Below are 20,739 nucleotides of genomic sequence, written 5' to 3'. Positions count from 1 at the left end.
AAAGACTACTTAGTAATGATACGTACAAACCTATAATTTTGTTTGTTAACTTCTGCACTAAAATTCCCAAGGTACCATTTGTTCTGAATTATCAAAGTAAAGATAGTACAATATCTTTTGATAACGCTAAGATTGATTTTGATACAATTAATCATTTAGAAAGATTGTCTTTAGTAAATTTTGGTAATGTTAAAGGCATTGAAATTTTGGAATCCTCTATAGCATTTGCTAATCAATTATTTAAAATAGATACAACTGGAGTGAAACCCCTAACAACAGTTCTCGAAAACAGGTAAGTTTTCAACAACTTTACGCTTTATTTTTTATTATTCATTCAGAACATATAAGGGTAACCCTTAGATTTACTTTGGAGGTTTTAAAATGCTGTGTGAAAAGACAGAAGGGATGTCCCCCCACACCCCTGCAGTATAGTAAGCATTCACCAACACAATCGAGTCGTGATTATAGATGTTCATGACAATATAAAAATTATTGAAAACAAAATGTTGGACCAAATCACGAAATAGGCATTTCATATATTACAGTTCTGCTGGTTTTAAGTATATTAACGATAAATAAAAAATTGCCCATATGTTAAAAGCAAAACAATAATATTTATTTACCTTTTATTATTTTCAAGGATAAATTTGTCTGACTCCTTGTGAAACAAAGAACACATGTAGGCTACGTTATTGTTCTTGCTGCCATTAGTCAATAACCAAACACGATTTTACTTTAAATTAGTTTCCAAACATGATTTTACTATGAATTAATTTGGAGGAATAATTTCGAACAGAATTATGTTTTAAGCTATTAAAATCGTATTATAGTGAAGCTATACTTTTATATGTAAAAAAGAAATGTATTTGTTTCATATTAGCCTACATAAAATAACTCAACTTTAGATTCATTTAATTAAAAAGTCAGTTTGTTTAATTTCAACTAAAATAGAATATGGTTTTCAGTATATTCATAATACCAAATTTAGAATGTTCAAAAAAGTCTTCTTGTGTGTGTTTTTTGCAACGTTGTGTTTGTTCTGAATTTTCTTGCAGCGAAACACTCTTTGATTTCCACTTCTTTGATTGGAGCGGTAGTCGCTGAGCTTAAGATTTACCCCATCTTTAATTCTAGTTTTCATCTCTTCACTACAAACAGGCAACTTCAGATTTAAAGAAGCAAAACCATTATCATAATTTTATTTTCCTGACCAACAGAGAAAGAATTCTCCTATCTGAAATCAACATGTGACACTCAAATCTCTGCTCCCTCCCTCTTTATCCCTATATAACAGTGTCTATAAAAAAATAAAATACAGTTGAACCATGATTAGGAAATTGTTTTTATTATTGAGTTGACCTAATAAACATTAGTTAGTATAAAATTTGGATTCAGGTCAAAAAGTCAACTAATCTATTAATAACAATGAACAAAATGTTTTAAAGCTTTGTTGCTAAACAGAATATTCAGTTTGTTTTGTATGCCACAAAGGTATAAAAACAAAATAAAGTAAGAAATTTAAATTGAACTAGTTTTGTAATTGATGTAACCAAGAGAATACATTTTACAGAATACTTTTGTAATTGATGTAACCAAGAGAATACATTTTTTTACAGAATACTAGCATTGCGGGATGATGTCGTAACAGAAGGAGGTTGCCGTAAGACTGTGATGGCAAATGCAAAATTAGTTGAGGAAGAATATTTTGTAGCACCACCTGGAAATATACCATTAGAACCGAAAAACCAAGAGGTCATAAAGGAACAGCTGTTAAAAAGGAAAAATTAATTTACTCATTCTTGAAAATAAGAAACCGTAAGGTAAGTAAACATTTCAATATGTGTATAACTGTCATAAATAAATTATATTTGATTCTCCAAATTTGTAAGTTGTAATTAACAACTTCCTCAGCCATAATATGAACATACATAATATAATAATATGGAAGAATCCACCGCAGGATTTTACTTTCTCAATATTGTATCCATAATAATCTCGTTAGTTAATCAATACAATACTATACAACATCAACATGTTTTGCTATAAAATTATTTATATTTTGGTTTTTTATCTGAATCTTTTGTCTGGGAACTGCTTCATGGGTGCAGAATATTTATGATTACATAAGTATTGCATAATACAACATTTATGATACTTATACATAAATTAAATTAAATATCATAAAAACACAAAAAACCAATAATCTAGGGCTTAGTAACCCAGATTAACACTTTGAGTGCCACTGGCATTTTCTCAAATCATATGTATAAAGTGTAGTGTAGTGCAGTGTATTTGCTAGCTTTTGGGAAAAAAGCTATTGTAAAATAACTATCAAACAGATTTTCATAATTTTGTTGTTGTTTTTTCTCATTAAATGAAGAATATGAGACATGTCATAACAAAAAAAATTTGCTTTATAAAAATTACAGTTTTTAATAAAAACTAGTTTTTTTATAAAAAAGTTACATTTGAACCTAATTTGAGTGTATACAGGTTTAAAGATTTTATTTCTTTATTCCATGTGAAAGGCCAAAGTTGGAACAAATTATAACATCTTTACTGACAAAATACATATAAGGTGACTCGACTAAAGTTAACATTTGACTTCAAATTACAAGCATTTAGGGAAAACATGATTGCAAAATAATATTCATTCAGTTGATTTTTGTAATTTTTAAAAATAAATTGTTAGAAATAAAATAGAGAATAGCATGAAATTATTTTCATGAATTTTACGATTAAAAATTACATTTGTTTATATACAAAAATCCTCCACATTTTATCAAATAAAATGTATAAAATACATTTTGTTATATACATCTCTTTTTGGGCTTTTTTTTAGAGTTATACCATGTTAAAGGCCATTAAATGCATGTATAATATATGACTACAATAAAAACAATAATATCATGTTCATAAACAAAATGCTGGCCAAGTACCAACATTTTATAAATTATACTTAATTTGTCATAGTTAAGGAACTATGAAGTAATAGTGTAGTTTTCATAATACATCAAATAAAAATAAAGATAACACAAATCAGTATGATTTTTAATTGTAGAGAAAAATAACTTAGTTACATTTCTTTTGTATAGGAGTCAGCAACTTTGTAAAAACCAAAATAACCCTATTATATTTACACTGAAAACTCGTGTTTTTTTAAATCACCACATTACTTTTAAAAACAAATATGGTAAAAACACTGTATAAGTAACTATTTTAGTTTGTATTTACTCAAATGCTTGGTTACCGGCACATAAACAACAAGAATGGCCATTACGCAGCACGATACTTGTCCACAGCATTGCCAATGAGTGGATAGTTATCTGATTTTTGGGTAATTTGAGTGTTGTTGGTACTTGTGAGAGTTATGGTATATGAGTGGGTAAAAGAGGGTAATTATTAGCATACAACATGACACTTAATACTACGTTTATTTTCATCTAGTTAGTCGTCTTGGCTGTTTGTTTACTACATACTTTTTGATATCTCCTTGCTCAATCCAATAAAGTTTAAACCGCTTGAATGTGGTTACCTAATAGGTTATGTGGTTAGTTTAATAGTGGGTTTTACGGAATGTTTGGTTGTCTTAGGTTGTCGTCCTAAAATCCCCACTTGGCAACCAGTAAAGTACAAGAAGCTCTTCTTGTTTTCAGTCTTGATTTAAATCAAGTTGATACCAGATTTTTAGATATGCATGAATTAAGTTCAAGCACAGCTGCTGATTTCAATGTTTGAAAAAAATATTCCTCTTAATAATGTAGTGGGTTTTTGCTTAGAAACTTGTTATGTTATGGTAGGAGGGTATAATTCTGATTGTTCACATCCAAAAAATTATTTTCCAAATATTGTTTGCATAAAATGCTCCATGCTCCTGTCACAGTATTTATTTAGCTGAATTAGAGCTTGCTTGAATTTACACAAAAGAAGATTTATTATGAAATTTAGGGTCTCACTTCAGTAGAAATATGGCAGGCAGAATACAATTAAGGGAATTTTCTCACAACATTATATAAAGTAGGCTTAACACAATATTATTACAATTTTACTAACCGTTTGTTTACTTGATTCAGCTGTCGATGAGCTGATCATCTGTTTATTTTTACCCTCTTTAACTGCAGTGATTCCATTCTGCAAAATAAAACTATTTCATTTCCATTACATGGTTTTAGAACACAGACACATGAATGAAGTTAAGACTGAATAGTGCTGATATCTTGTTATAAATGGCAAATTACTTAGTGGTGGGTTGGACTCCCCGAAGTATTTTGCATTACATAGCATGACGTGACTTCATCAGAATATTCCAATGGATTATTTTTATAATTATAATCAACATTATAATGGAATTATTTTATTTATTACATAAACTCACCCATAAAATTGGATGGTAATAAACTATTAAGGTATTAAGGGGTTTATCGTTGATAGCTAGCCTCTATACAGCAATGCTGGATATCTGTCTAATCATAAAAAACCGTAGTCATTGTACTTTCAGGACAGAACTAATAAAAAAGTTCCCAAAAGTGACAATTCACCAGCTCATATTTTGAATGTCCTCTTTCAGATAATTTAACCTGCTTGAAAAGACCAGGAGAGGTTTCGGAATTTCCTCAAGAACGGATGGTGTTGAATGTATTATGAAAGTATAAATTTCAACTATTGGTGAATTGACTCAATATAACAATTGTTAGAGTATTTTGAATATTTTTAGTATGGCGCTGACAATGAAAAGTGACCTGAAACTACTAAATTAGGGATGGTAGTCTGATTTTACGACAAAATTATATTTCTTGATTAAGGTCCATTCAAAAGTTCAACAGGTCCAATGCATCAGGTATTGGTTAATTTGGTTTATCAATTTTGGAAGAAAAATCCTCCCAATAATAAGAACATCCACAATGTGACCTTAATGTAATGCGATATATCCATAAGGTAATGTAATTAATTAATTTTTAATTTAATATATGTTTTTCAGGACATGAGTGAACATTTGAGAAAAATATTAGAACTATCAACAAAGTTGGGATTTTTTAAAATGGTTGAATCTAATAATGTTAAAACTATAAGTTTTGGACCTTTGGCAATACTCTTGGCAAATAATATCCACAATGAATGGTTCCGCAGCAATGTTATAAACTCAGAACTGAATACATTCCTGTATGAAAGTAATCCGGACCACACTTGGCAAGAAGGTAAATAAATTGGTATTCTTCTATAAGCTTCAATAACTATTCACATATTGAGTGTAGGGTGGATATTATTTATGGCATGGCTCTAGGAAAGAGAGAGAGACCATTCTGATGTACATCATTATGGTACTAAACTTGGAATTCACATGATAAATAGCAAAAAATGTATTGATACATGAAGTACAGATTAAATATTTACATTCATGTACCTTGTAAACATATATGTTCGTATCAGTTACATTTTTTTTGTGTGCCTATGAACTATTTTTATTTTTGAAGTGTAAAATTTATAAAGCATCGTTTATGTGTATTATAACGGAAACCTATTGAAGAGATCCAAAAATGACTAGGATAAACTGGAGCTTCTTCAAAATTACTCAATAAACACACTGTATATAATTTCTCTGACATCCTCATAAAATCCTAAACACTTCTTTTGCTTTATGGCGGATTCTGACCTCCTTGGACTCTGTTGAACACACTCTAGGCTTATTTTGTAATCTAAGCAGGGCATTTGATGTGGTTGATCACCAAATCCTGCTTAGCAAACTTAAAAGATATGGAATCGAGATATGAAAGATATAAAAGATATGAAAACTGATTTGGTTTTCATTCTTATTTAATAGGTCGAGTTCAGTGCGTCCAAATCCTCAAAAATGAAAGCACTCATTTATCAGAATTCTCGAAAGTCAAGACAGGAGTACCTCAGGGCTCAGTGCTGGAACCTACCTCTTTAATTCCTTCTTTATGTAACAATCTTCCTGATTTCCTAACTAACGAATGTAAGCTTTCTCTAACTGTATCCCTGTTTGCAGATAATACCGGTTTGATTTACAATCACCATAATTATCAGGTTCTCATCCAGCATTTCCTTGAAACTTCTGACCAGCTTCTTAATTGATTACCTGCAAATAAATTTCATATCAATCTGGCTAAAACTCACATATATGGAATTTCACTCCCAAACTACACAAAGCCTTCTACATAATTTTCTTCTCAATAATCACTCTTTGAACAGGGTACTATTTAATCTGGAAGCTCAGAGATATTATTGAAATTAGCTATTTAAGAATAACGTATTTCGGTTTGTTTCAATAACATATTGCCTATGGGTTGGTGATCTGGGGTCACTATCATCACACAAATGAAATCTTATTGTTACAAAAAAAGGTCATCAGAACTATGAGCAGAGCTGGCCCTCGTGAACATTTCCGCCCACTGTTTGCTAGCATTAGATTCTTACTGTTTATAATATTCATATATATTACATAATGCTTTATACAAAATCTAACTTACATAATTTAACCACTACACAGAATATACACAATTATAACACTCGTAACAAAGAAAGAATTGATGTTCCCAGTCACAGGCTTAGTAAAACAGCAAATTCTGTACAAATAAATTCAATTAGATTTTTCAACAAACTTCCTCTTACAGCAAGAACCATTCCTTTGAACAAATTTAAAGTAGTTGTGTATGATTGGTTAGTAGAGCATCCTTTTTTATTCAATTCAAGAGTTTATGGATAGAAATTTGCACATGAATATGATGTATCATAGATATGTGATTAGTTTAAAGTTCTTACTTTATTGAAAATGCCTGTATTTACATGTTAATACTGGTACATGTACCCAGTGGTACATTACAATGGTAAATACAATGTGATCAATGGTAATAAAGTATTTGATTTGAGTGTCCTTTTCACTAGTTCTTGGATGCCGACTTAGATTACAGTCTTAAATGGGACTCCCACATAAATTACCTTGCACTTAATTAAGTAATTTATGCTCAGAGGTGCTTATCTTCATTTGCCTCCCAGAAACTGTCAAACTGGGTTACAGTGGCTTATTCGAGTCCAGAATTAGATACAGCATAATTTTGTGAGGTTTTTGAAATACCAATGTTTTTAATAGTCTTCTGTCTCCAAAAGAGGGCTCTGAGAACAGTTTTGGGATTGGACCAGCAGGAGAGTTGTAGTGAGATCTTCCGATCAATTGGTACTCTAACATTGGCTATCATTTTTTTTAAACAGATGTAATTTTAATGTTTTGGATCACTTTTACAATACAAGACATAAGCATAAACCTTATAATTAATAAATTCAGACTATATACACCTATTCAAAAATTCTCTTTTTTACTTAGGTCCAAAATTATTTCTTCAGTATATTAGAAATCAAAATAGTTTAAAATCATTTAAAAAGCCACTTGGCCAGTAGAGCTTTCTAAGTATACTGGAGGTCCTCGGATAGATCTTGATGTAATGCAGCAAGTCCAATCGCTTTCTTAAGTTGCTTATTGTTATTCTTGCTTTTTCTAAACCTTTAGTGCTATATGATACACATGATTTTGTTGTTTAGGTATTTTACGTTTGATAGTCTTAAGTTTGTTACTATTAATTGCTAACTTATTATTGACAGATATGTAGTGATTTACACAAAAAAGCTGAATGTTCAATTGTGTTAATAAAGATTCAATTCAATTGAACTCACATTGAATCAACCCTTCCCACTATAGCTAAGTTATGTGTAGAAAACTCAGTTGCTCTACTGTGCTTAAATATCGTGTCTAAAACATTGTAGTACACTCAATTGTGTGTGTACCTGATGAGACAATCTGATTTTGTAGTCTAGTTGTCTCCGAAGTTAAAACAATGTAGAGTTCATTCTGAGATTTGGCACGCCATTTTTTGGATCTCTTGAGACGAGCATGACTCCAGATTCCAGGAGGCAAGTTGTGACATAATCAGATTCCAGGTGCTTCACTAAGAGAAAGGTAAACCCAACATTCACATTTGTTTAGGTTAGTATTGAATTATTTTGTTATTTGTGTTACAGACAGTCAACTAGCATACAACCAGCTATTACAGGCTAACAGTGAACAATTACCATTTGGACTTGCATCAGCATTTCAAACCTGTATGCCTACTAAGGCTAATGAAGACAAGGATAGCCAACTACAGGGAATGACTCATTGCCAAACCAAAGGTTACAGGCATTTAGTGTTTATCAGTGAAAAAGATAGCCAAAAGTATTTCTACAGACTGCAACTGAAACGAAGGATTTGGTGGCGCAAGGTATATAATGTTGAGTATAGTCTAACTTTGATGTAATTTATGATAATGACTAGCCAAAATGGATGCAACTCAGACCCTTTCAAAATAAGCAATGTTTCAGATAGAATGGAAACAGTTTAACATTGGAACTGTAACCTTGCTGGGTTATTTTAGTTTCACATCCAAATATTTTTACTGCATTCCATAAATGAAAATTGTACTAAATTTATGGTTATTAAATGGTGATTTGCTTGAAAACACTGAAGGTTTATAAAAGAGCATAATTATTTAGGTATGATAAACATATTATAGGCCATGTTTCTAATAAAAAAGGATCAAACATATGTTAATACGTTGCTGCTATAAAACATTGTTTTACTATGATGTAATTACAACCCTGTTTGAATTGAATCAAGATTAACATAAAAATAACTTTGCTTATTTATTTTAAAGAGTATTATAGTTATTCAGAAAATAAAAATCCTTTTCACATAAATAGTTGTATTTCAATAATATTTATGTAATAAAGATATTTTAAAATCAACTATAGCCTCTACATTTGTTCTAATCTAAGTTTTATTCACATAGGAATTCATTTAAAATTACAGCAAAATATTGTAATTACATTTACGAACTTCGCAAGAAACTAATATATAACGAAGTTTCTAAATTGGTTACACTCTTGTCGAAAATAAGCAATTACTCGTGGCTTCACGAGCACTTCTGTTTCGAGTGAATTATATTTCTGATGCTAATATTGAGTTTGCCTTCTTCCCACGAACAAGAAAATATGTTAAAAAGCTTATACTTATGGTCATTGTAATTTACTTCAATGTTAGTATATTCCATTGCTGATTTTGCCTCTTTTCTGATCAAGAAAAAAAATACATACACAGCTCTGAGAACCCTACTTTTGTCAAAAGGCAAGTAATTTAGGTTTGTTAACATTCTTTAAATGTAAAGTAATGGTTAAACTACATCGTCTCTTACATCTGCACTGCTAGCAGTTATCCACTCCTTTGCATGCAATTTAGTAGGCATTGCACATGTATGACCACTGCTGGTTCAAGTGAATTATATTTCTGATGCCAATTTTGAGTATTTATTGTTGCCACGATCAAGAAAATATGTCAAAAAGTTTATATTTATAGCCATTCTAATTTACATTGCTAGATAGTAACATTGTCTTTGAGATCTAATACTTAATATTTGATAAAAACGTACAGCTAAAAGTATATTAGCAATGACACTATGCGTTTGTTTCTTTATAAACTGCAAAATATTATTAATATCATAAAACCTTTAGAGCTGGATTTAGTACATTGTTGAGCCATTTAGAGCTGTGTTTAAAAGGACTGTTCAGCAAACTTTTTGAATCATGTGAAGAATTGCTCTTTTTGTTGCTGTGTTGATGTCTTGACGTTGATCAATTTGTCCTCCATGTTGCCCATGAAGTATATTTGTAAAAATTTACGCTCTGCATTTTCAAGAGGTTGCAATGATCCAATTCAATGCTGAATTCTTGCTTGTATCCATAAAATCAAAAGCAAAGTCAGTATTACTTATTTTAAAACACTTTTTATTTAGGATTGAGAATTCTTGTATATTATGTTATTTTTCTATAAATACAAGGGATCAAGGGAATACCTTGTGAGTAATACAATAATATCAAAATATTCTTTTTTATATAATTATTAATTGTTAGATAATCAGAAGATTAATCATAATGGTAGATATTAGTGGAGGCATGGGTCGCCACTACCACTACCAACGTTGCCTCGGTGGCACCATATCATATTTCATTAATAAAATATTTATTTATAAATTATGTTATATTTAGTAATAATATAGCTATATAAATGTAACTAAGTTAAAACAAAAATTAGTTATCAAGATGTAACACTCTCGTCTATGCCTGGCATGAACGTGTTAAGTGCCAAAAGTAGAAGAGTAAATTCCAATCAGTCAGTATACAACACCAATTATGTCAAAATTACAAATATTAAAAGTGGAAATAAACTTTTGCCTGAGAAATTTTACTTAAACTTTATTTTTTTATTTGATACAACAGTACTAAGCATCATTCCAAATGATACAACAGAAAATTATAACTAATAAATAATATGAAATATGAGTTAGTAAACCATAACCACAATCTCAGGTTGATATACAGAAAAGAGAGATAGCAGTAGAAACACATGAGCTGTTAGTCGAAGAGGCTTCTGCTCCACCGGAGTCTAAGTCTTTTTATCTGTATTGTGTCATCTAGATAACTGTTGTGTTAGAAAATTTACGTGATTAGGCCTGCAGCACATTGATAAGGTGAGGTTGAGCCATATTTTTAAATACCTGCAATGAAATGAAGTACCGCACAGAGCGAGGTGAGGAAGAGATTCAGGCAGACTCACACAAGCCTCACTGTGTTTGTAGTTGATGTGCAGTTAACCTCACTCGTCACTCCTTATTCTATTGCATGCCAGACGGAAAGTGAGGTTATGTTTTCAAAGTGCTCATTTAGTCCATCCAATCAATCCGACAAAATTATTCTACATTGCAAAAGCTTGGATAGGTAATGAAAAATCAAAGTTTTAAACTCTGTGGGTTAAGTGTATTAGCGAAAAAGCATGAACTTTAAGTTGTTTCTTTTTATTATTTATATCGCTGTCACATGTTTGGCAATTGGATGCAGTTTCAATTTTTCTTAAAGAGCATTAAAATGTCTACAATTTGAGGATAAATTGGTTAATGTAGGTGTAATAGTTTTATAAATGTAAATGGTGTTCACACATTGGTAAATTGTAAAAAAATATGAAATTGTTATCCTTTTTAAAACTTTTTATATGTAGTGTTTAAACTATCCATTTTCAGAAAAAAGTTGTATTAAAGAGGAATACATTAATATATTTGTATTTTGAAGGCTTAACTGTTTTAGCTTTGTAAATACAGCCTCTAAAATGTGCAAACTTGCTGTGAATTGTTAGTACATTTTCACACAAAATAAAAAAAAGTTTATGAAAATGTTAATTTTTAAAAGTGTTTGTTCTAAATCTCTATCTTCTTATAGTCAAAAGGATAATAGAATTTAATGATAAATTCTGAATTTAAAAATCCGTTTAATATTTTATTGTAATTATTTGATTGGATTTTTAGGTAACCTAAAATACCAGTACCCACAAGGGAAACAGATCCATTAAAGGAAAAATATCTAAATTTCTTATTGAATAGGAAATGGTGCATGTGATTTTGCTTACAATACTGTATCAAAACAGTTATTTATTTAATTATTAACAGTTTTCAACAGATCCAGAAAGATTTCAAATATCTGAATACAAGACTGGTGAACATGGGGAATATGTACAGATATCAGCTAAGTTTCCATTTACTACAGAAGTTGTTGAGACCATTCATAACCATAGCAGTAGCCTGTTGAATGGATATGGATCACTGTTTGAGGTAGGCAAAAATAAAATACACATCATTTGATATCTATTCAATTAACCTAGGATCTGAAGCTAACACACAATATGTACATCGGAACAGTTTTTAATAGTTGTTGTTATTTATGTTTATGTAATGTGTCAAAAGTATGCTAATCTTAACTAGTGACATATTTTCAACTCACACTCTGTAAAACTCTGATTTAACACTTTGACTACTGAGTGATGAAGTATCTCATGTTTGCTGATACTGCATCTGTGTCCTGTGTTGTCATCATGTAGATTAAGTAACTATGTACTACTACATGAACTTTGCACTCCTTATACAAGGGTTAATTTTTATGTAATAACTTTTTTCTAATGTATTATGAGGAATTACATATATGAACATAAATTGTATCAGCAACTAAAATACGAATATTTTTTGCTTTTCAATATAAACACCATTACTATCTTAATATGTTAAGCCTTGAATCTCTTCATTAATGAACCCTGCCAGGTTTCCGTTGTATCAGGTAGCAACAGGTTCTCTCAATATGGCATCACAGTTGCTTCCACCAAGAAATTTATGTTTTGGAAAATATGAGTCTGATGTTGCATTTGTCAAGTTTAGACTGTAGGTAAATAGTGGGGAGTATTGAAGACTCTTGAAGCAATTGGAAAAATTCTTTAATAGTAGTAAATGTTATTAAAACAATACTTCCAATATTGTTTATTTTTTGAATAAGACCTTTCAAAACCAAAGGTTTTATCATCAGGCGACTCCACAAATCAAAAGTATTTCCCAAAGAAAAGCTGTTCAGTTACATCTTGGTTTTTGTCACTACATGAGGCCGAGTGTTACTGTGAAGTAGATTGATGCTGCTTGAGAGTCGTCTCACAGGCAATTTTTAATGGGTTGTCCTAAGCTTTAATAAGATTTCACAATACCTTTCAGCATTTATTCTTGTTGCTCTTGGGAGAATGTATTAGAAAAATTTACTTATTGGCCCCAGAAAAATCTACCTAAGCTCATGCTTTCCATGCCTTCTTGTTTAAATTTTTGTGGAATTTGGGTGATGTCATTCACTGGACTGGCATTTTAATCTTGTGTAGTACGAAACCACATTTTAATACCAGTCTCAATGTAACATAAAAACTCGTCATAGCACTCAAAAAATTATAAATAATGTTCAAAAGCTTTGTTGTGTATTCTGTTAACATTTTTAGAACCCATCTTGCACACATTTTTTGTATTGATGTTTGTCAGTAACAATTTGATTAGTAAACAGCCCATTTTGGTGAAATTTTCATCAAATTTTTATGAAAAGTCATGACAAAAGAACACCCAGATAATTTTGTTTCATGAACATTTTGATTGTCATGAAAAAGCCTACACTGGTTTTGCATATTTTCATAATTTATTACGCTTTAATCTAAATTTCAACAAACTACTCATGAATTTCACCAGGGTAAACTTGTTTACATTTAAAAACCAAACAACAGAGTACATGTCACAATAGATGCACTATTGATCAAGTTGACAACCATTAAAGCAGTATAATCTTACAACCAACATGGGCAGGGACGAGTAATGTATTGGTGGTGTAGTGGAAGACTAGTCAATAGGGACCAAACTTAAACAGATTTTATGGGACAGTCTGCATAGATTCAATGTACAAACAGTTTTTATTTAAAAAATGACACTTATACAATATGGTAAATGAAAACCCTCAATACTCACCTAAAATCAACACTCGAATGGAGCTTAAAAATTACCAACATGTACAAGAACTTGTAACCAGTGATTGGCAGTTAACTGTTGACGTTTCTTTATCTAAAAAATTAACGAATTTTAATGAATTTAAAAAAATGATCCGATATAAACAAAGTTACACCTGCCAATAGGTAACGCAAGTTGGGTTTAGACCATCGTGAGACGGATTAATTTTACCCTTCTGATGACAAGTTATTGCAATAGTAATATTGCTCAGTTTAAGAGGAACCGCAGGTTCAGACATTTGGTTCATGTACTTGGTCAAGTGTCCGGAGGTGCGAAGCTACCATTCTTGGGATTATGCCTTGGAAACACTTCTAAGGACGAATCCCACAAGTACACAAATCAAAATATGATACATGTAAACATTTTGTGTTTTGGATATTGTGTAATTCCATCAAATGTATCATCAATTAGGCTAAAGTTTATTTCAGGTAAAAGTGGGACGTAAGAAGATGATGCCACATGTGATAGAGAGTGTTTGCCTCGAAAGACCAGCAGTATTGACGTATCTGTGTGATGCTTTCCAGACACAACCAGCCCGCGCTGTGTTACGACTTCACCATAGCCTCGCACCCTACAAGGTTGCATTAGCTGTGGATCCTAGAGGTTAGTCTATCATTTCCTTCTCTGGACAAACACCTTCATTTTATATATTGACAACACATTTTAGATTTCAAAATTTAGAACCTAAAAACTTTTGAACCGGCACCTCAGACATCCGAACAATTTTTAAAATATTGCAAACCACTTCCAAAACAACCATAAATTCATAACAAAAGTTTATCCTGGTTTACACAAATTCAATAGAGATGATATGAAAATTGGTGTTAAATTGTAATATATTCCACCCTTAACAGACAAATTATTGTTCAGACCACCTAGATTAGTATTTAAGAGACCTACAAATTAAAAAATATAAGTTTAAGGTTCACAAGTCATGTTGGAAAAATTACTCAAAATGTATTTTTAGCTGTAAGCCAAAACTTTATATTATTTCATTATTTAATTTAAAATTCAATATTTAATGATAACCAACATTATGGTATTTTTAGAAATATGATTAGAACCAATCAATTCAAAATTAGCGTCACTCACTAAAGTTATCCAATGGTTGGTAAATTGAATTGTAAGTCTAAAAATGCATTAACTAACTTATGTATGTTTTGTTCCAAGGATTACATTGGTAAACTTCAAATTTCCTGTTGGTAAGAATGACCAGTCATCGTTTTCAATAAATCATAAAGAAAAAGAAAGTTATTAGCAGGGTTTTACTCAGCTTTGACGTGCCCCATAAAAGACATTCAGCTGGGCCTGTCATGTCCCGCCACCGTGACAGTCCCTTCAAATAGACGTATGGTGGAGCCCTGGTAAAGTTGTCCGAAAGTACAGGCCTGGCCATTAGGCTCACACACAGTTCACAATAACAAAAGCTTTGAATATTTCTACAATCTCGAAACTATAATTAAAAAAAATCTTGTTGCAATAGCTAATGAAATGATTTAAATCTAAAAAATTATGAATTGTCACTTTAGCCCATATTAAAACCTAACCAACTCTCAACTGGAAGCATTTTAAACTACGAACATGCCTTGTGTCATTTCTGAGAGTTAACATTCCAACCCATCTCTCTGCAACTACTGAAGTTGTGGCTCTGTCCAGCATCTCTGTCTGGAGAGTGAAATGTTAATAGTAGCTAAGATTAGAGGTGGTCATTGCGAAAAAATTCCATTTTTGTTCATACACCTCACTAGCATGTTTCATTTGATGCTGTTATCTGATTTTCACATATCTATAATCATCATCATGGAGTTTGTGTTTATTTTTATTTTTGAAACATTATCAGTATATTTAAACATTCCAAATTTGGTCTGTAAGCTGGATCTGGTGTCAGGTGTGAATGATGTTTTACATCTCAAAGTGTAAAAAAATATACAACTATAAAAAAATGTATACACTTAGGTTTAAGAGTAATTTTTCTCTTTTACTTAAAAAAAAATACTGTTTATATTCTCTTAGATTGCATCTGTAAATATACTTTAAGTAAGTGATACTATAAACAGTTTATTTAAAATGTTTATAAATGCTCACATAAAGTTGCAATTTCATTATTTAGTAAAGCTTCTCTCATACTTATCACAAACGTTTGTATCATTTTTTTACCAGAAGATAGACTGGAAGAGTTGGGTCAGCTGGCCACCTTCCTGTGCCTGAACCTACGCAAGGAAGGTGTACACACACTGTTTATCTCAAGCAGCCGCTCCAAGAAGACTAAAGAGGCACAGTTAGGTTTTCACGATTCAATTGGTATCCCTTACACTGTAGTGGTGAATGCCGAATCGTTGATCAATGGAATTGTGGGTCTGCGCAGCCGAGACACCACTCTACAGGTCAGTTTATATCTTGTAAAGTGGTTCTATACTGCATTAATTGGTGAGTGATTCTTTGCCTGGTAGTTTACTGGTCATGCTCTCTAAACAATAGAGGTTGACCTAGGTCAAGTTTCTGTTTTTATTTTTATTGTTATCACATAAGGGTAATTTTATAATATTACTAGCTGTTGTCTATTGCTTCACACACAACTTTCAAAATCGAAGCCTTCTTGGTAAAAAAAACTTAAGATTTAATATGGTGGAGCTCTAAGATATATTCAAATGAGAGTGTTCATCAGGTACATATTATTTCAGTGTTAATGACTAAAAGGATCAGATAAAACAAGGTTGTGGTGGAGGATTTCTAGTTCAAATTAATTATATTTCCAACGCTATAATAGCTGAGTTTACCTTCTTGGCCCAATCAAGAAAATATTTACATATGTAGGTCTCAAAAAAAATACTTCGATCAAAAAGCGTCTACTTTTGGGTTTATTATGTTTCCAGTGCCATAGTAATTATCCTTGTATTTGGAATAATATATATATATATATATATATATATATATATATATATATATACACACACACACACACACACACACAATTGCTTTTTGTGCCTTAAACTATGTTGTTTGACTGAATTTTATTTGCTATTTTTTTACAGAGACAGTCTTTTAGAATTTATTGTAGATTTATACTTTTTAAAACAAAAAAGTGGATTTCAACTTTTTGTTATAGTTATATATTTTTTACCAGGTCATTTTCACTGAGTATATGTTATTATAACCAAAATGTGAGTCATCTATTTGAGCATAGAATATTTCCATTGTACAATAGACGCTAGAAATAAAATACTCCAGGACAGGTGACATTCAACAACACATGGTAGCTGACTGCACTATGCAACTATAGGGAGCTCAGCAAGGTGCAAAAACACATGACAGAGGAACTAGGATGTATTGACATTTAGTAGAAAATGCCAGAGCTATTTTCATGGTTGTCATAGAAATGCTTCTTGCACAATATTACTGGAGATAACAGAATAGAACAGGAACAATATAACGATGCATGATAATATGTCAGTAGTACACTTTAATGAAATTGCTATGAACATAATAAATATTACATCAAAAGCCGGGGTTAAAGAAGGGTAATTGAATCAAAGGTGAAGAAAAACTTGAAATAGGTAAATGGCAAGAATGATTTTGACCAGCTGGAGTTGAAACAATAAAACAGAGGACAATGTGGTACTACCTAGCAGTTGTACTGAAGCCTAATGAGTGACTGATTGTGTTAAATACGAGGGGTATCCAAAAAGTAAGTTTCCCTGTTCTGTAAAAAGACGCGTACGTAACACAGCGTGCAGCTGTGGGTGGGGATATGTAGCGCGGTTCGGTTGGCAACAGGTGCGCCGGTCACTGGCCCATTGTCACTCTTCACAGTCAGTTGCTGCCCAAACATCATGGAGACTCCATTGCGTTCTGCCGCCAGTTGCGAAGTCCGTAGTGTTATTCGTTTCTTGACCACCAAAAACGAAACTGCCGTTGAAATTCATCGTCAGTTGTGTCAAGTGTATGGTGAACATGTTATGTCCGTTCAGATGGTCCGTCGTTGGCGTGCAATGTTTTTGGAAGGAAGAGAAAATGTTCATGACGATGAGCGTAGTGGCCGACCGGCCAATTCTCGGCAACCTGACGTCATTAATGCTGTACGAGCAGTTATTGACAATGATAAGCGAGTGACTCTCGATGAAATTATGGATAAACTGCCGTCAAGTGTTGAAGTTAGCCGGTCATCTGTGCACAATATCATGACAGAAGATCTTCAGCTTGCAAAAGTGTGTGCAAGATGGGTGCCTCGCTTATTGAGCAATGCCCATAAACAACAACGAATGGCTGCTGCCCAGTCTTTCTTGCGATTGTTTGACGATGAAGATGAAAACCTTTTCAGTAGAATAGTCACTGGTGATGAAACATGGATTCACCACTCAACTCCAGAGACCAAACGCCAGAGTATGGTGTGGCAAAAAAAAGGAGAGGCAGCTCCTCAAAAAGCCAAAGTTTTTGAGTCGGCAGGAAAGGTAATGGCTACAGTTTTTTGGGACTGCCGTGGAGTGTTATTGATTGACTATCTTCCTCGTGGCGAAACCATAAATGCAGAAAGGTATTGTGAAGTTCTCACCAGACTTCGGCGGGCAATACAGAATAAACGGCGCAGACTTTTGTCGCACACGGTTCTGCTTATTCAAGATAACGCCCGACCACACGCTGCTCGTGCAACCATGGAACTTTTGAGGAAATTTAAGTGGGATGTTTTTGGTCATCCTCCATACTCACCAGATCTTGCGCCTAGCGATTTTCATCTGTTTCCGGAGCTGAAAAGACACTTTGGCGGTCGGCGATTTGCCAACAGCGATGACCTTCAAAATGAGGTGGATACTTGGCTTAAAAATTTGGCGGGTGAATTTTGTGATGCTGGAATAAAAAAACTACTTCCTAGATACCAAGAGTGCTTAGAAAGGGATGGTAACTATGTAGAAAAATAAGATATGATGTAAAAAGTTGAATAAATGTGTTTCAGTTATTTTTTGAGTCTTTTTAACTTTTTCATAATTAATGGAAACTTACTTTTTGGATACCCCTCGTACCCAGTGAGAAGGTAAATATAAATTTGGTATTAACCAATGGTCATTAATACCCAAAACAAGAAAATTTTTGGTTTTGGAACTTTTTACTACACTTTTTATTATTTTTATGAAGTGTTTAGTAAACAAGGATTGAAACACAGTCATTTGAAGCCTTAAATTGAAATTATCAATAATTATCCTTCAAAATTAAAAAGTAAATTCGGGTATTTTTGAGTATTTGTAATTTTTACACTGTTTTTGTCTTTCTTATTTGTTTGAATAGTTTTCTTTTTTTTAATTAAGATAAAGTGTTGGCAAAAAAATATTTGTTATTATTTTGGTATATGCTGAAGTATTGTATGAGGGTCTAAGTATTGTTGTAGCATTTCATTATAGTGGTATTTCCTAATTCTAGCGGAATAGATACACAGACAAATAGACAGGCAAACAAAAGAAGAATATTCCAAAGACCCTTAGTGATAAATAAGCAAAATATATACAATTTAAAATCTGTAGTTTAATTTATTTTTGAGTAATAAATAGGCTTTCCTAATGCTCAACTAAACCCTATGATCACATGCGGCATTATCAAACTCTATCTTGTCTATATACAAATAACCATTTCACTTGTGGCCCAGTAAAATTTATTACTTATACATTTTTTTGACTGTTTGTGATAATAATTATTAGAGCTTCCCATATCGCATGTTTTTTGTCTTAGAATATGATTAACATTTTTATACTGTATGTTGTTTTTTATACGTTTATAGAAAGTTTCTCTTTTAATTGTACTGTAGAATACTATAATTATATAGACACATTTGAGAAAAAATAATAACAAATAAACTAACAAAACAGTATCGAAAGACCCAAGAGAATGTAACTAAAGTCTTACCGAACAATCTGACAAAGTAACCTCAATACATATGTTACGGAGGCATATAGTGGCATAACTAAGGGGGAGATGTGCTGGTACAATGAGGACATCTCACCGCTCCATAGAAAGTGCTTCAGCTTGAGGTGGAGGATTTCTCACTGTCGGCGGAGAGGTGAATAGTTTCCGAGGCCATCACAGAGGAATTCCATATAGCGAGACGGTCTTCGAAGAGAGCAATCATCAAGCAAGTGCGACAAGTGGAACGAGTTAATGGAGGACATGATCAAAGACTTTTTTAGACTGGGTTGCGAGTAGAATGTGTTGATTCTGTGTCCAGTCAGCTGGCCTGATTATGAGTTCCTCTCTTATGGACATTATAAAGGATGCCTTGTTTGCAACCCACCTTGTCAGGGTTTATGAGGGCATCCCAGTCGACTCTGTGAAAATTCCCTTCTTTACTGATGCCAGCTGTCCTGGGCCGTTGGGCAGATGTGAAGATACAGCTTGCTGGTTTTGTTGGACACGCTGGACGTGTGAAATGCAATCATCTTTGCCAGGTTTACTTTAACCTAGATTGTAGTTATGTATTAGGTTAGTTATTCATCTGAGGAAAACAGATTGCAGATCTCGAAACACATTGTTACTGTTTGGTATCACTGAAGAATGGTAAATGTCCAGAAAAATCTTGTTGAGTATAGCATGTGATTGCCACTTTTAATAGATGTTGTCATCAATAAGATATTTGTAAAATAGTTCCTGGTAAACGTAAACACACAATAAAACAACCATGTAGCAATTGATATGTAGCAATAGATTATTTCTGAAAACTGTGTGGATAACAAAGAGGAATATGTAACTAGGATTAACAAATAGTACAAACTTCTTTCATTCTTTTCTTAACGTGATGGTGAAGACGAAATACTCTGCTATTACTCCATGGACTTCTTTGGTGGTACTTGACATAGAAGTAAACCAACGGCCAATGAACCTGTTCTCTATTCCTCTCTGCACGTTCTATTCCAGTTTCACTGTTCTACAGCTGACAACTGATTATGGCATAGACTGCCAATTAGAAACCTCTATACCCATAACTTTCAGTCACTCCTGCTGTAGCAGTGCTTCTCCAGGTAATTTGTCCAATATGGTGGCTTTACTATTCCTTGGTAACATTTGCCTTGATATATGTGAAAATTCTGTTATGAGTATTATAAAAATTGTCTATTTTCAGTTAAGTTTAAGCTCTTCACTATAAATAGACTGCTTTAAAGTGAAGTTTAGTGTAAGTATGAATTGGTCATACGTGTAAAAAATGTATTCCTTTTTTTCTGTTACAGGAACAAGTTCATGTAAGCAAGTTAACATCATACATGCAACGACTATTGAGCTGATCACTAGAATATTATTAAAGTTATAAAAATAA

At 32.3% G+C, this 20,739-nt stretch overlaps 1 protein-coding gene across 2 annotated transcripts; it reads left to right on the top strand.

Moving 5' to 3' along the window:
- The first annotated feature begins 1,681 nt into the window (after window positions 1-1,681).
- Window positions 1,682-20,739, top strand: LOC124352754 (DNA polymerase subunit gamma-2, mitochondrial). 2 transcript variants are annotated; one of them, XM_046802410.1, is made up of 7 exons: window positions 1,682-1,820; window positions 4,979-5,195; window positions 8,032-8,270; window positions 11,541-11,702; window positions 13,973-14,051; window positions 15,609-15,832; window positions 20,654-20,739. In XM_046802410.1, exons 2-7 carry the CDS (start codon window positions 4,982-4,984, stop codon window positions 20,705-20,707), a joined length of 972 nt encoding a protein of 323 aa, XP_046658366.1. In that variant the 5' UTR covers window positions 1,682-1,820; window positions 4,979-4,981; the 3' UTR covers window positions 20,708-20,739. The 2 variants fall into 2 exon arrangements, with proteins under 2 accessions (XP_046658366.1, XP_046658365.1); XM_046802409.1 differs by having other exon boundaries at window positions 13,877-14,051.

The sequence above is a fragment of the Homalodisca vitripennis genome, chromosome 1 (genome assembly GCF_021130785.1).
Source record: "Homalodisca vitripennis isolate AUS2020 chromosome 1, UT_GWSS_2.1, whole genome shotgun sequence".
Classification (NCBI taxonomy): Eukaryota; Metazoa; Arthropoda; class Insecta; order Hemiptera; family Cicadellidae; genus Homalodisca; species Homalodisca vitripennis.
This window is presented reverse-complemented; position numbering and strand designations above follow the sequence as displayed.